This window comes from Symphalangus syndactylus, chromosome 17 (assembly GCF_028878055.3).
Source record: "Symphalangus syndactylus isolate Jambi chromosome 17, NHGRI_mSymSyn1-v2.1_pri, whole genome shotgun sequence".
Lineage (NCBI taxonomy): Eukaryota > Metazoa > Chordata > Mammalia > Primates > Hylobatidae > Symphalangus > Symphalangus syndactylus.
This window is the reverse complement of record NC_072439.2, coordinates 45,614,464-45,631,725: the sequence shown is the minus strand read 5'-3', so window position 1 is coordinate 45,631,725 and position 17,262 is coordinate 45,614,464. Positions and strand designations below refer to the sequence as shown.

At 36.7% G+C, this 17,262-nt stretch overlaps 1 protein-coding gene across 5 annotated transcripts in view; it reads left to right on the top strand.

Annotated features, from left to right (window-relative positions):
* The window catches only part of NELL2 (neural EGFL like 2), a 447,696-nt gene that overhangs the window by 415,819 nt on the left and 14,615 nt on the right, over positions 1-17,262 (top strand). For all 5 annotated transcript variants that reach the window (XM_055246787.2, XM_055246786.2, XM_055246790.2 and 2 more), the window contains 2 exons: positions 7,760-7,900; positions 16,950-17,143. In XM_055246787.2, the coding sequence (XP_055102762.1) occupies positions 7,760-7,900; positions 16,950-17,143 (335 nt within the window). The remainder of the gene's footprint in view (positions 1-7,759; positions 7,901-16,949; positions 17,144-17,262) is intronic.

Genomic DNA, 17,262 nt, shown 5'->3' with positions numbered 1-17,262 from the left:
ATTATTATGAAGGTTAATATTTAAATATCTCATGCTTTCCTATGGACTGTATATAAAATTTGAAAATCCGTAGTGTTTATATCATTGTGACCAGGTAAATATTGTTTACTAGAGAGACAAGTGGCATATTCCTTATTATAGGAATAAGCAGTTTTATACAGAAATTAAGATTGCACAAATGAGGGAGGAGTTGGGAAGGTGAAGATCCTCGAGGGTGCAGTCAGAGGATTTGCAAAACATTCACTCATCACTTCAGACTGATGCACTAGAATTGGTGGAGAAACCAGAGCTCTTAGAATCACTGACACAGATTGCTATGACTTCCCAAGAATAATGGCTTCTGCCTTAGTTCTCTTTGGCAAATTTAGACATTCCGCTCATTGTTGAACTCTAACACAAAGCCATACACAAGGAAAGGGCTTTTGGGAAATGTAGTCTTCAGCCTTAGCAATAGAAAGTTGTTGATAAGAGCATATATCCCCTACAGCTTTATCCCAAGACACTTCCCTCCTACAATTCTCCATGAATGGGAAATAGGATCTGAGCATAAGTATGACACAATCTGACATATATTTTTAAGGGATCATCTGACTGCTATGATTCAGACTGCACTGTAGGAGGGAAAGATGGAATCAGGGAGATAGTGATAGTGAATGGACTGAAGTGGTAAGTAGCAAGCTAATTAGAAGTGATTATTAGATTCTAGATATATTCGAAAGACATTACTAGCAGGATTTACTGATGATTGGATAAAGGGCATGAGACAAAAGCAAGAAAAAGAGGAATGAATATAAGGATTTTTGCCCAAGTAACTGGATGGTGTTGCCATTTTCTGAGAACAGGGAGACTTCAGAAGGAGAAATTTTGTATCCAAATGGAAATGATGGTGATAAATTGAATACACAGGTAGGAACTAGAGGGAGAGAAGTCTAGAATAAAAATGCAAATAACATACTGTACTATTTTCCTAGGACTGCTATAGTAAAGTACCACAAAACCACAAACTGGGTAGCTTAAAACAACAGGAATTTATTATCTCACAGTTCTGGAGGCTAGAAGTCCAAACTCAAGGTGTCAGCAGAGGTGTGCTCCTGCTGTAGACACTAGGAAAATTATTCTTCCTTGTGTCTTCCAGCTTCTGGTGGCCCCAGGCATTCTTTGGCTATGGCTACATAACTCCGGTGTACACCTACATAACTCCAGATGAAGAATGAAGCATTCTTTACTTCCCCAACTCCTCCCCAGTCTGTGCAGACTTGATTTCTATATAAAACTCCTTATTCCCATAATACTTGTAGTGGCCCAATTTTCCTGACTGAATGCAGACTGAAACAGAAAAGTCTAGAGACCTGAGGATATGGTGGAGAGTTGATTTACATTCTTCACCTGGCTTTCTCTGTGTTTCTATTTGTGTTCTTTTCTTAGGAAAACACCAGTCACTGGATTTGGGGCCCATCTTAAGTCCAGGGTGATTTTATCTTGCGTTTATCACCTAATCATATCTTCAAAGACCCTTTTTCTAAATAAGGTCATATTCTGAGGTTCCAACTGGACATGGTTTTTTAGGGGATGCTATTCTTCTGCCCACTACAGATAGTTTTCAATGTACTAGTGGCATTTGGATATTTAAAGTCTTTAAAGCCCTGGTACTAAATGAAATCGCTAAGAATTTGGTAGCTACAAAAGAAAAGGTCTGAGGGTAGATCCCCAGGGAATTCAAACTTTTAGAGATTGAGAAGATAAGATCTGCAAAAAAAAAAAAAAAAAAGACTAATATATAGAGGTCAGTGAGGTACAAGGAGAACTAAGAGAGGGGATGTATCCTTGCAAAGTGAAGAAAGTATTGTAAAAAGGAAGGAGTGATGAACTACTGATAGGTTTTTCTCTGTCTCAGTTTTTAGTCCTTTATTTTACTGCACTATATCATCAGTAAAATATTTTTAAATAATACATGGAACATAAAACTTCTAAGGAACTGCATGGCCTAAAACATCTTTATTCTGTATTCATAGGTATTTGACAATTATGCTGAGTATAGACTTCTAGGTTTAAAATCATTGCTTCACTGTCTTTGGGCATACAGTGCTGCAAGTAAGAAATGTGCTACTAAACTGATTCTCATCACTTTATATGTAAGCTATTGTTTTCCTTCTGGGACATATTAAGATTTATATTATCCTTGTTGTTGTGAAATTTGACAATTGTGTATTTAAATGTAGGTCTTTGTTTCATTTATTTGTGAGGCAGCATTGTGTATGGGCAAGGGTTTGACCTCTGTTATCTAAAATATCTGGGCTTAGATCTCGGCTTTGCCCCCAAATGATTTTGTAAAAAAGTACTTAAACTTTCATTGTTTAAGTTCACTTCCCTTTAAAATGGGGATAGCAGTAATATTTCCTACCTCATAGTACTGCAGTCAGCATTAAGTGAGTAAATATAGGTAAATTACATAGAACAGTAGCTGCCACATAGCCAACAACAGGTATTGGCTAATATATATTTATTCAGTATGTTTGGGGACCCCAGTTGACCTTTCAATCTGAAGACAATAGCTTTGAGAAAAGTTCTGGACTTACTATTATTAGAGATATTTTTCTCCCACTGATTTTTGTGTGTGTGTTCTTGGTATGAAATTGCTCTTTAATCGGAAGCTGAACGTTTTGGGTTGGTGCTCTTTGCTTTGTTTGCTTTTGCTTTTTTCATATTTTTCCTCTATTTTCTATGTTTTATTTCGAAGAGACGACTTCTACTTGATCGTCCAAGTCTTAACATTGCATTTTTTAAAGCTCCAGTTAGTATATATTTAAATTTCAAGAACTCTTTATTCCTCTCTGAATATTCCTTTGTAATCACTGTGGCCCTATTTTATAGATGAAATATTCTCTCAAATCTATTTTTTTTTTTTTTTTTTTGAGATGGAGTCTTGCTTTGTCACCCAGGCTGGAATGCAGTGGCACCACCTTGGCTCACTGCAAGCTCTGCCTCCCAGTTTCATGCCATTCTCCTGCCTCAGCCTCCTGAGTAGCTGGGACTACAGGTGCCCACCACCACACCCGGCTAATTTTTTTTGTATTTTTTTCAGTAGAGATGAGTTTTCACCGTGTTAGCCAGGATGGTCTCGATCTCCTGACCTCGTGATCCGCCCACCTCTGCCTCCCAAAGTGTTGGGATTATAGGCGTGAGCCACCATGCCCAGCCAATTATCTCTATTTCTTTCAGGGTCAGTTTTTCTGATACTATATCTTGGCTGTTCTCTTAAATGTTACAGACTTTTCTTGATTATCCATTGCTCCTTGATTTCACATTAATGTTTAGAAGTGAATATATAGAAAATTGATTTTGAGCTTTGATATGAGGGTAGGCTTTTTTTTTTGGGGGGGGGGTTGCAGACTTACACTAGTAAGCTAAAAAAAGAGCCAGTTTTTATACTTCAGGATACCTAAAGACTGAAATGCGGGGGACTTTGATTCAAACAATAACAAATTCTACACTGCTGCTTTAGTTTCCCACAGATAGTTATTTCCCTTGCAGGAAGAAAAACAAACATTCACTCTGCCCTTTGAGGGTAACTGCTTTCTTTCAACAATCTGCTCATGGTGGGAGGAGATGAGTAGGTTGATTATTCATCAGTAGACTTTTAATTAACTCAGCTACTTCCAGCTCCATGTCTCATCTCATCTCAGCTCTACATGGTATTTCAAGACTCTTCAGGATTTTTCAGGGAAGATTACTACCCCCATTAGCCATATTATTAATCATTAATAATTATTAGTAATCAGCCATACCCAATTATCACATAAAGACTCTAATCCTTGGCTCATTTTGCTGTCTCTACCACTTCACCTATATTCTATTTTCCAAGAAAATATAAAAATGTATTATACTTTCTTCTATGCTGCTGTCATTTTTCTTTTTGTCTTTGTTGGCTTTTCATACTTTGTTCCTCTAACATAATGTTTATAGGGTTGGAAGTAAAAAAGAAGAGATTTTAAAATGTTTTCAGTTTTTCATTTTAATCAGAGGTGTTGATGTATTCTTTTTGTTTAAAAATACATATAATTAAATAGGTATATAAAAGTGTGTAAAATTAACACATTCTCTTCACCTATTGTACTCCATCTAATATTATAGTCTTTTGGCAAAAACATTTGAAGTAGAATGAAGAAGTATCATTTTACCATCATGTTATTTTTGTCTTAGTGTATGCTTTCAAACTGTCATTCCTGCCTTCATTCCCCTCCAACCCTAGCAGAACTCAAGTGTGGCATAGTGAGTGTTCCACTTACTTACTTGCTGTTACAAACAGACCATTCATTCATCTATTCATTAAGCGTGTGTTTATGAATCTCTAACCATGTGTCCAATTCTTTTCTAAGTGTTAGAGATATGGTGTAAAATATAACATAATTTCTGGCCATTTGAAATTTACTCTGAGAGATAAACATTAAATTAATACTTATAAAAATTATTTTCAAACTACTGTGATATGAAGGAAATTCTGGAGGTGAAGGAAATGCATTATATCTTGGTTATGGTAGTGGCTAATGTCAAGAGTCATGAAATTATTAGTGATTTTCTTCCTATATAAGTTTTACCTCAATAAAGTTTATTTTAAAAAAGATAAATAATAAAACATTTAAGAATAAGTTCAGACAAAATATGCACAATACATACATTCAGAAATCTGTAAAATATTACAGAAATAGGAAATATATGTATTGATTAAAAGGTACAATAATATAAAGATTTCAATTCTCCCAAAGTCGATATATAGAATCAATGCGGGCTTCCCCCCCACATTTCTTTTGTTTGTTTTGTTTTGTTTTGCTTTGTTGTTGAGAAGTCCACCAACTAATAAATCTGAAATTTATTTGGGAGGACAAAAAGCCCAAATTAAAAATGCTTTTGAACAGGGGAGAAAAACAGGTAGGAATTTCTCCCAAATTGAAATTATATTAATTAAGTCAGTGTAATATTTGTGCAAGTTTAGGCAAAAAGAAAAAGCATAGTTATAGATGCTATTACAAGGATACCAAATACAAGGAAAATATGGGGGGAAACAGACAAATCACTAAGTAATAGGAGATGTAATATAGTCTCTGGAGTCAAGGAAAGCTTCCCCAAGGAACATTAATTTTAGTATGGGACAGATAGATGAGAAATAACTAACTCAGGTGAGAGGATGAGAAAAAGAACATTTTAGTCAATAGGGAAAACATATGCAGAGACTCTGTGAAGAAGAAAGAAATAATAAAATACTAAGACTCTAGTAACCAAAAGAAAAGTCAGATTGTCTCAGTTTTCTTTCCTTTTCTGGTATATCTCCCAGACACATGGAATGTGAACTTGGTCAACCTGACATCAACACAGGGGACATGAGAGGGAGTTGTACACTGACCAAAGATAAGCATTTAAGAAAACATGCTTCTTTATCCTTGTTTCCACTTTTTCCCTAGTTGAAATGTTTATAACCTTTTTCTTTATGAAACGTAGTCTCATAAGCTGGTGAGATGGCCTCTAGTCTTACCCAGCCCTACTGGCTTGACACATAGCTGCTGCCCTGTTCTTCCCAAAGTGCAGCTTCCACATCACTCTCCTATTAATAACCCTTCAGTGGCTCTTGACTGTTCACAGAAGAAAAGACATTCTTTCACCTAAATCCATCTTACAAACTGTATTTTCCTCTGTGTAATCGAATGATGAATGTGAACATGTTTTGTAAACTCTGAAGGATTATTTTGGAGATGGGCATGGAATTTGCACATATTAGATACCTCTTATGAGCCAGTTACTGCTTCTCCTGTGAGGCCTCGTATGTTAACAGCAAACTATGAAGAGGGAAAGTATTATTCCTAGTTCAAAGGCCAATGAGCTGCAATTCACTGACTTTAAGATATACACTGTGATATTCCAAGCATAGGCTGATTCTGTTTGGCCAAGTGTTGGTCTTGAAAGGCAGCCTACCATAAGGGAAAAAAGAACTAGACTTGGAGTTGAAAGGGTTCTGTTCTTTTTGCTGTCACCACCTTTTTGTCTGTGACATAAGGATAAGAATATTTCATATGGCTCTTGTAAGGATTAAACAATATGATGAAGAGATTATATCTGTGCATTTTGAATACCAGTCATTAACTTCCTAATTAAGAACTATAAACTAATGAAAATGATTTTCTCTAAATATGCAATGTTGGGTGCAACTTGTGCAGAGGATTTTATGGTTTTCCACTTTTATTTACATATGTTACCATGTTGTATTTTCAAAATTCATGAGAAAATCAGTCTTCTTATATGAAATTTTAGACAATATTTTATACCCAAATCTTACATAGTCATTTAAAGTAATGTAATGAGTTTGCATTGTCTGAGCATTCATGCCTAAATGTTGAAAGCAGACTTCCCAGAAGCTCAACAAGAGACAGAGGGAAATGACCTTGTGATTAAAAAAAATGTTTCAGATAATCTAGAAAGCAAATAACCCACATGTGGGTGGGTAATCAAGAGTTCATTGTTTTGGGGATCTTTAATTGCCTACTGTTTATCAATATAATTTAACTACCAGTGCATGTAATGATGATATAGATAGAACAAGTGCCTATTTTTTAATGAGAAATGATATTATATTTTTATTAATGATAAATAGTATGAAAGAGAGTACTCTATGTGACTGTCATTAAAAACAGTTGGCTCATCTTAAAAAAAGAGATGGATTTCCTTTCCTTTTTTATCCAATATAAGAGCAGAAACTAATCAGTTTTCTTGAGAGTGTTAAAGGAAGGTACTTGGATGGTGTTGGATGTTCTCACGATTCAGTAGACCAAACAAGAAGAATCAAGGGCTTTCAATATTTGGGAATAGTAATAAGCCTCTGGAGGAGATATCTGAGACTCAAGAGCCATAGCTCTCTTTGTATATAGATCCAGCATGATCTACATCTATAAAGGAGCACACACCTGAATGTCAGGCACTGTGAACTTTTAGGTGACTTTGGTTAAATCCCATAATTTCCTTCTGCCTCCATTTTTTTTTCACATGTTCAATATACTATCTACATGGCAGGATTTTTTTGAGGGTTGAATGAAGTAGTATGTGTGAAACACAGTAGAAAGTGACATAATATGTACACTTAAACGTGTGAAGCATGTTTATGCATGAATGCTATTGTCATCTATATTGGAGTGGCAACTAAGGTTGATTTCTTTCTCATGCCATAAGTCCGTCCCAGGTAAGTAAGGAATGTGTCCCAGGTTGTCTCCTACAGGAACTCAGGTAGGTCTTTAGAGCCTCTGGAAATGGCTAGTTATTGTGATAGGGAAAGGACATATGTGAATCACACACTGCATCTTAAAGGCTCTGCATAGAGGTGACACTTACCACTCCTTAACTGGCTTAACTGACACTTCACCTATCACGTGGCCATAGCTAACTTGAAGGGCCTGGAGAATCATAATCCTAGCTTGTGTCTAGAAGAGCTAAAATATTTGGTGAGCAGCACTAATGACCATCACATATGGATTCTTTCCATTTTCTACAGTGGAATGCCTTTTGCATCAAAGAAGCCTTCTAGATGTTTCTCCTGTTACTAAGAACACTACATTCTTTCTGTATAGCTGTTAACAAACAAGTGGACTGTCTTAATTTTATCTTTTCCCAGTTTCAAGGATTTGCTGGCATTAAAAATTTTAGTAGCCTTGTAGCAGAATATTCTACTTTCTTTAAAAGAAAATAAATAATTTTATAAAATCCCTCTTTTTTTTGCCAGACATTGATGAATGCTCTGATGGTTTTGTTCAATGTGACAGTCGTGCTAATTGCATTAATCTGCCTGGATGGTACCACTGTGAGTGCAGAGATGGCTACCATGACAATGGGATGTTTTCACCAAGTGGAGAATCGTGTGAAGGTCAGTACAAAGAGAAGACCTAGAATTTAAGAACTTCTCTTGAACTTGAGGAATATATCATAAGCTATAAATAGAAGACATTGAGCCAATGTTATTAGTGTTTTTACTATATGTTTATACAACAGTGATTAGAAATGTGTTAAAATCTAACTTTTTCTTGCTAATTATGGTAATTAATGTTATTTTTAGATAATTAAAGTTTGTGACACTAACCCAGTTTTCTGTGGATTCTTGCAACTGTTAAATGGTGTTTTTAGAATGAAAAAACATGTAGTATTACATAAATTTTTTAAAACGAAAGCATGCAAGCATCTGATCCAAAAACAGGTAGCAAAAATACATGAGAAAAGCAAGATAGAGGGAAAATGGGAATAGAGGAAATGCAATGATGATGTGGACAAGGATGATATACACTAATGCATGCTACTCAGGGCTATTCCTAACATAACACTTGCCTGGCAAAGTAAGAGATGTTTAGTGATTGTTGAATGTTGGATACGTAAGATATGGTCCCTGCTTCCATTAAGTTTTCAATCTAAGAGGAGTAGAAAATTCAATCAGATTATATTCAATTAGTTACCATTAATTTTGAATTATTTTCAACGGATTGACAAATCTGCTCCTCTGTAGCCTCTACTGAAGGGGCATGATTTTTAGAAACCAGGCAGACAGAGCAAGCAGAGCCCCATGAATAATTGTCAGGGAAACTACCCACACTGAAAGAATTTGCCATCAGAAGTCTTGGCATAGGAATGAAAAACAAAACACAACTTGAGAACTCATTATTTTCTCCATTTGCATTTACACCTTCATAGAGCCTGAGAGGACAATGGGGTTAAGATGACACAGTCAATGAAAGCTTTTGACAATCTAACCTAAAGATACTTGACACCTAAATGATAAGATGTTTTTTATCCTTGTGCCTCAAAGGATTTTCACAAAGAGACAAGTGAAACAGACTTGGGTGATGGATGCCAAGGTTTCTAGCCTGTTTTGCCAGCAGCAGACAAGCTCTGGAGCTTGAGCAGAGTATTCATCAGGATTTCCACCTAGGAATGGGAATGCTGTTGCCTTATGGGGGGCTAAAACCTGGCATTTGCATGTTACCACTTAAATATGGTCTGAGGGCTTTATCTTGCACTGGCGAATGTTCCAGAGTGAACATTTCCAGCCCTGGAGAGAATGCCAGGAACCACAGATTATAGTTTCAAGACAGATCAGACATTGGAACTTTGTTCTTCCCTGATAAGCTACATTGTTTGTATTTTATAGAATTTGAGATCATCTTTTAAAAAAATGATGCACATAAAGAATGAATATAAGCTGATTATAAATAATGCAAATCATACAGAAGCCTGTATATGGATTAAAGCTGAATATGCATTTTCATTTCACCTCCCCCCTTTCCCCATCTTTTCCACTCATCCTCTAGGGATTACCTATGTTTAATTTGGGTTAGTATCCTTGCACACTTTTTTATGTGCATCTGGATGTGAGTAGAAAAATACACATACCTCTGTTGACTGTCTTACATTAAGTTTGTAACTAAACTCACTGTCTTTCAAATTTATGATCACAAATCTCTAGTGGGTTGTATTAGTTATCTATTGATGCCTAACAAATTACTCTCAAAACTTAGCAGCTAAAAACAGCAAACATTGTCTCACACTTGCTGTGGGTCAGGGATTTGTGCACAGCTTAGCTGGGTGGCTCTGGTTCAGGGCCTTCTTGACATTGCAGTCAAGTTCTTGGCCAGGACTGTGGTCTTCTTACATTGAAGGCTTGTCTGTGGTGGTAATGGGGGGAATGGGAATCTATTTCCAAGATCATTCATGTGGCTATCGGCAGATCTCATTTCCTTAATACATGGGCCACTCCTCAAGGCGTGGGAGCTTGCTTCCCCTAAAGCAAGCAATCCAAGAGCAGATGCCCAATATGGGAGCCGTAGTCTTTTTATAACCTCATGTCACATGTGACATTCCATCACTTCTCACACTTTATATTTGTTAGCATCAAGTCAATAAGTCCATCCCACCTTCAAGGGAAGGGGATTGCACCAGGGCATGAATACTAAGTAGTGAGGATGACTGGGGCCATCTCAGAAGCTACCTACTGCAAGGGCCATCAGCACTGTCCAGCATTCCTACTTCATTTCTTTAGTTATGTTCCCTTCCAACTTTCCAATTAACAGCCATTTCACAACTTCTTAAGTCTCCTCAGACTTTGGATACTGCTTCTTTTCTCTTTATTCTCTGTCATGGCGTGCCTACTTAACTGAGACACAGAAGTAGTCAAAAGAGATCTGCCTCACTTTCCACCACGACCCATACTCGCTTATTTATTTATTTCTATATATCTGCTCATTTATTTCTATATACCTGCTGCTTTTTCTCCCTCCTCTTTTATTGGAGGAAGTGTCCCCGTTCCTACCAAAAATCAAACTCATTATTGTATCTTGCATCTCATCCTCTATCAACTATTTAAGGATTCTGCCCATATGATATTAATTTTCTCTTCCATATAGTTAAGTCTTTTTCTACTGCATCATTCCTATCAGTATTCAAAGAGTCAGGAGTAGCAGCCATCTTTGAAAACAAAACAAAAGCAAACAAAAAGTAACTTCCCTTGACATCACCTGACTCTACAGACATATCTCCCAATTGTCTGTCCCCTTTAGAACAAAATTCCTTGAAAAAATTTTCAATACTTGTTATCTCTGCCTTCTTCCTTCCAGTGACACTTTAGTCTCACTGCTCCAGCCAATGCTTTTCTTTCAAGATTACTAATAATTTCCACTTTGCCAAATTAACTGATCAATTACTATCTCCTTGATCGACCACTCAGGCATTTGACTCCGTTGATCATTCCTTTCTCTCGAAACATAATTTTCCTCACTTGGCTTCAGGTACCCCATTCTCTCCTGGTTTTTCTCCTTTCTCCTACAGGCCTTTTCTTTCACTCTCTCAAATGCCCCAGGGCTCAGGCCTTGTCGGTCTTTTCTATCCATTCTCAATCCCTAAGTCAACCAGTTTCATGGCTTAAAATGCCATCTATATATCCGTAATTCAGACCTCTGCCCTGGCTGCAGATTCTACATCTAGTGGCCTACTGGGTAGCTCACCTTGGACTTCTAATAGACAACTCAGACTTAACATGGCTAAAACAGAGCTTTTCATTTACTCTCTAAGTCCTACAGGTCCCTTCACATAGTTGCCCAGAACTACATCTTAGAGTCATTGTTTCCTTCCTTCTTTTCCTCATATCTCACATTCCATACATTAACACATCTCAAGTTTCAACTTTCAAAGTATATTCCCAGTCTGACCACCCCTCACCACCTCTGTTGTTAACATCTTAATCTAAGCCATTACTACCTTTTGCCTGAACCACTATAGCAGCCTCCAAACTGGTCTTCCTACTTCCACACCCAATTCCCCTAGAGTCTTTTTTAAATAACATTCAGAGTGATTCTTCTAAAACTGAAGTTAGATCATGTTACTCCTCTGTGCACACTCCTGGAGCCTCTCCACCTCTCTCAAAGCAATATGCAAACCCTGACCATGGTGGACAAGAGCTCACATGATATGCATCCTGTGCCTTCTTACCATTTCTAAAATATACGAAACAGATTTCTTTGCATGTACTGTCACTTTAGGTGGAATGCCCTTCCCCTAGATCTTTGCATGGTTCTTCTTTCATTTAATTCAAATTTCTTCTCAAATGGTTTCTCCTGGACTGCTAATTTAAAATAGTCTCCCACCTCTGACACTCTATTCACTTACCCTGCTTCACTTTTTTTGATAGAAATTATAAAGTCACCTGAAATTTTAGTAGGTATTTATGTGTTTACTTGCTTACTATCTGCTTTAGAATGTAAGCTTCAAAGGTCATAGTTTGTGTTTGCTTGTCAGCGATCATATCTCCGATGCCTAGAACAGTGTCTGGCACACAGTAGATGATACATTTATTTGTCCAATGAAAAGATTGAGATAAATAATAGATAGTTAATCTCTTCATTAGAAACGCATTAGGCACATAACCTATGTTGGAATGTAGATATTAGTATGACATATAGTGGATATATATATGCAGTTAAAAGTAGATACATAATAATGATCAGGATAAAACATAATTAATGCATTCACGAGTGTTCAGCCCAGAAAGTAACAACGGTAATTAAATTAAACATCAAAATGACACATTACAAATTGGAAGACAGCAAAGTAGAGGATTCATCTTCATAGAAAAGGCCTTTCAAGAAAACCCACAAACATCAGAGCAGTGAAAAACCTTATTAAAAAAAAAAAAAAAAAAAAAACCACTCTTCTGGAAAGATGATTCTACCATTGTCTACCAATAAAATTTATAAAGATTATCAGAAAAACCTACTACTCTGTCAGAGGACAACATGCTCTGAAGGATTCTTTTTTTTTTTTTTTTTTTGAGATGGAGTCTCGCTCTGTCACCAAGGCTGGAGTGCAGTCGCGCGATCTCGGCTCACTGCAAGCTCCGCCTCCCGGGTTCATACCATTCTCCTGCCTCAGCCTCCCGAGTAGCTAGGACTACAGGCACCCACCACCATACCCGGCTAATTTTTTGTATTTTTGGTAGAGACGGGGTTTCACCGTGTTAGCCAGGTAGAGACGGGGTTTCACTGTTGTTAGCCAGGATGGTCTCAATCTCCTGACCTCATGATCTGTCTGCCTCGGCCTCCCAAAGTGCTGGGATTACAGGCATGAGCCAGCATGCCCGGCATGAAGGAATTTTTTAAAAGAACACATCTAAGTTATATTTTTTAAAAAAGATAAAAAGAATACTTCTAAACAACTCTCCATTTACTGCAATTTCCGTGATGTGTAGAATTGTAATATTAGTATTTAGAAGGATTCCATTTTAAGAGTATGATTATATCAGAGAAGGTGCTATTTTTCTGTTGCTGGGGGGAAGAAAGTAGACAAAGCCACAATGGTAGCTTCACGATTACTCTGAAGTGTAAGACTCATACTTGAAGGCATGGATAAATAACTTCACTGTGTCACTACTTTTTAGGTTACAGTTGTGTGATCTACAACATACGTGTTTACAAGCTGCATTCATACAAAGTGTTTGCTGTTTTACTCATCCATTTATCTCAGAGATTTAGACATTTCATCCTGAAGTAACAGGCCAGAGTCCTATTTTCCTTATCCATTCCCCATTTCCACTGTGCCTAAAATTTTGTCTTTCTCTGAGACACAGTCCAGTATCTTTTTTCACATAAATATCTTATGCTTATGCCCACATGTCCCATTATTGCTTTAATTTCTGGACAATCTTTAAGTTTGGTGAAGTTTTTTGAACTTTTGATACCAAAAAAATGAAGTTTATATGATAGTATTTTAAATATTCTGTTCAAGCCCAATACTGTGATTGAGAAAAGCATTTGATTTTGAGAAAAAATATAAATGTCATGCTGCGAAGGAACAAAGAGAAATTATTTGCTCTTTAGCATCAAGGAAGGCTTCTCAGAGTACCTAGTATTTGCTTTAGGACTTTGCTAAGTATGATGAGATTATTGCCAAGTCCAGATAGGGAAAATGATTGCAAACAAGAAATAGCTCTAAATACCGTACTACGAAGTTTGAACCTGTGTATGAAGGGCTCTTTTTGAGAAAGGAGATGATGAAAGTAATCTGCATCAAATCCACATTTTGGCCCAATCCTATTTTCTGAGCCCCACACACATATCCAACTACTTACTGAACAGCTCTGGTGGAAGCCCAGAGGAAGTGCAATTCAGCCAGTCCTAAAGTGAACACGTCTGCCTTCATCCCTCCCCCTTCTTCTGCTCCGCAGCAAAATCTTGCTCTTCTTTCCATAAATAGCATCAACCATATTTTCCACGCCAGAAATCTAAACATTGTTCTTGATCTCTCTGTCTAATCTTCAAAGCCAACAAATCACTATGTTGTGTTAATTCTCTCTGTTGTCTCTTTCTATGCGTCCCCACTGCTATAACTCAGTGTAGCATGGTACTTCAGAACACAGGCTTAGAGCATGATTGCTTCACTTCCCATCTGGGCCTACTGGCTGTGTGGCTGTGTCACCTTGGGCAAGTTATGTAACCGTATTATGTCTCAATTTCCTGATTTATAAAGTGAGAATCAAAATTTAATTATATCTTCGAGGGTTGTTGTGAAGATTAAATAAATCATTATATGAAAAGTACTCAGAGTCTGGTACATTCCAACCACTGAGACTCTGCTTTTATTGTATGATCATCTTTTGCCTGGACCAAGGAAACAGTCTATTAACTGGTCTTCTGGCTCCAAATTCTAATCCATTCAAATCTCTTTTCCAAAATGAACCCAAAGGGACCTGTCTAAAATGAAAATCAGATTGCGATTTTTTTTTTGCATTTCTCTAAAATGACATTTTATTGGCTTTATGAAAAAGTTCAGATTTCTTAACATGACCTTTACCTGGGCCCTGAGTAGCTCTCAGCTACATGCTGTTTACTCTGCTGTCTCACTGAACATTCCAGTCATACCAGCACTTCTGTTTCTCCAGCACATCTTGACAGCTCTAGACGTTGGGCCTTCAAGCACACTCTTGCCTCAAAAACATTCTAGACCACTCTTTACCTACTCTTTGCATGGCTAAATATTAATCATAGTATAATTGCCAAACCTAGAGAATGTATAGACAAAAAAAGATCCAGGAAGAGCTACCAGTATGACAGGAAGCAAGTAGGGAAAATTTATCAAGGAGAGGGAGTAAGTTGTGTCAAATTCTCTGCTAGACCAAGTTACATGAGAACTGACACTGACAAATGGATTTAGCAACACTATTTCTTCAATAATTGCTCACTAAAGGAGTTATCAATATTTTTAAAGTTGGAATTTTTATATGCCATGATAGATTTTTCAAAGAAGAATACACATCTTGTATAGATATTTAATTTGGGAATCTTGTTATAACCAAACTAGTGTAAAAATGGGTTCCAAAATTCTATACCACCAGTTAGTTGGGAAAAGTTTCTGCATTGTCAGAGCCAGTGTAAATAAGCAGAAAAGGCAAGCTGAGTTCAAACTAACTCAAACTCCTTGGATAGCAAGAGGTTGTATTTAGTCCATATGATGCATCTGCCCACACATTTTTCCAGGTATAACAAGTACGTGCCAACCATTGTTATGAGCAACTTTTTACTCTATTTCTTTATTATAGATGTGCTTTATTTAAGTATACATATTCGTCTTGTGCCTGGACATCTCTTCTTTGTCCCTTGCAGCAATCCTGTGGAATCTTTCTGCCTATCAGGGGAAAAAAAGTATTATCTGATAACACAGCTTTTATTTTAAAGTGTCAGGCAAAATAAAATGATTGCAAAAATTCAGCCGTTGCCATTCATGGAATAATGTCCTTATAGTAGACCGTAAAAAGGCTGTGTAGTAAGGATGTCTGTAGAGCTTGTTGTCAAAGAGACCAAATAACTATGGTTCGTTTATGTTTTTCTGGCTTATCATAATTCTTAATTCTAGAAATATTTAATGGGAGACAAATATCAACTCATCAGATGTACCATATCATTCCGAATAGACCAAATATAAAACTAGCTTATAAAATTAAATTTTTATTACAAAGAGAAAGATTTTCTCTAATCTGAAAAAATACACATTAACCATAGTATTTAATTAAAAAAATATATATTCTCATCTTGTCTAGCAGTTTTCTTTCTGATCATCGTCTACAATAATAAGTTATATTATCCTTAACAAATCAAGCTTAATAAAGCTCTGTAATCACTTTTTCGGCTATTGATCCAATCCATTAGTTTTATTGAACTGGGAACTAATAAAAATCAAGGCAAATAGAAAAAAAATGTCCTGTGGCTTACTTTCAGGAATTCATATATGGCAGAATTTAAGTATATAAGAAATTTAAGATTGCTAAGTTTTAACTAGTCCAAGTCTTCAGTTAATGTTGAAGTCCAATAATTTGATAAAGATATTTCCTAAACTTTATTTTTAAAATCTTCAAGGAGAATCAGTATGCAGCACCCTAGTTAAAAGCTATACACTCCATCTTGTCTCTAACCCACTTCTGCCATGATTTAATTCTTTCTTTCTTGACCTTTACTCAGAGGCAACTGATGAAATGGGAAATAACTGCTTATTGCCACTCATACCATGTCTCTGAAATGTATTTTGGCTTGTGACCTTTAAATTACGGGGGTAAATAGAAATGAATCCCATCTCCTCTTATGGACCTGATCTGTGGGTCACGATATGTTTGCTTTTCATCTGTATGAAAATGCTTTGGGCTGTGATGGTCATGAAATAGGTGAGGCCAGGTGAAGTATGGACAGTTGCCAATTGAGTCAGGCAGGGGACAAAATGATAATCTGAAATGGAAAAGTTAAAAAATAGTAGTTTCTTTGTAAGAGAGATGGTAATTGCTGATGATTATTTGCCCTTCTGTGGTTGAGAGTCAAGGTCTAAGGACCGTATGAAAATGCCTGGAGTGCAAGGGAATATCACCTAGGCAGAACAACGGGAAGAGCCTCATGGAGGGGGGCAGGTGCAGCCGCAAGAATAAGGTTTGATATTGCATCAAATGCTGCAGGGATCTCACGACATTTCATCCCCCACGAAGAAGGGATTTTTCTATAATCACCAGTTTAACACTGGGGATGAGATTCCCATTAAAGTATCGTAGGCACTTTTAGAATTTCCACTGCTAAACTGTTTTTATTTGGTAAATTGAGTCATATTCTTACTCTCAAAAATGTAAATGTTTCATAAAGCCTAATGTTATTTACAGAGATATAAAAGTTGAAATTCTAGTCAAGGTTACCTGATTTTTTAAATCAAACATGATAATATTTTCCTGTGAAATCCCCAGATCATTAACATTGCTTTAGTCAACATTTAATCACAAATGCAAGCCAGTAAGATGAAAATTAATTTACAGTTGAATACCTTATGTCAGGAGACAACTGGCCTGATTGCAGTTGTTTGAAACTGCACATATTCTAAGCACATTGCATGCTACTTTTTCTTATCTATAGATATTGATGAGTGTGGGACTGGGAGACACAGCTGTGCCAATGATACCATTTGCTTCAATTTGGATGGCGGATATGATTGTCGATGTCCTCATGGAAAGAATTGCACAGGAGACTGCATCCATGATGGAAAAGTTAAGCACAATGGTCAGATTTGGGTGTTGGAAAATGACAGGTGCTCTGTTTGCTCATGTCAGGTTAGTATAAATAAAAAACTTTGATCAATTTTATTCAGTTGTAATTTGCATATGTTTGAAGTGTGTATATGGTTTGATGAGTTTTGACAATGTGTACATCCACTTACCTACCATCACAA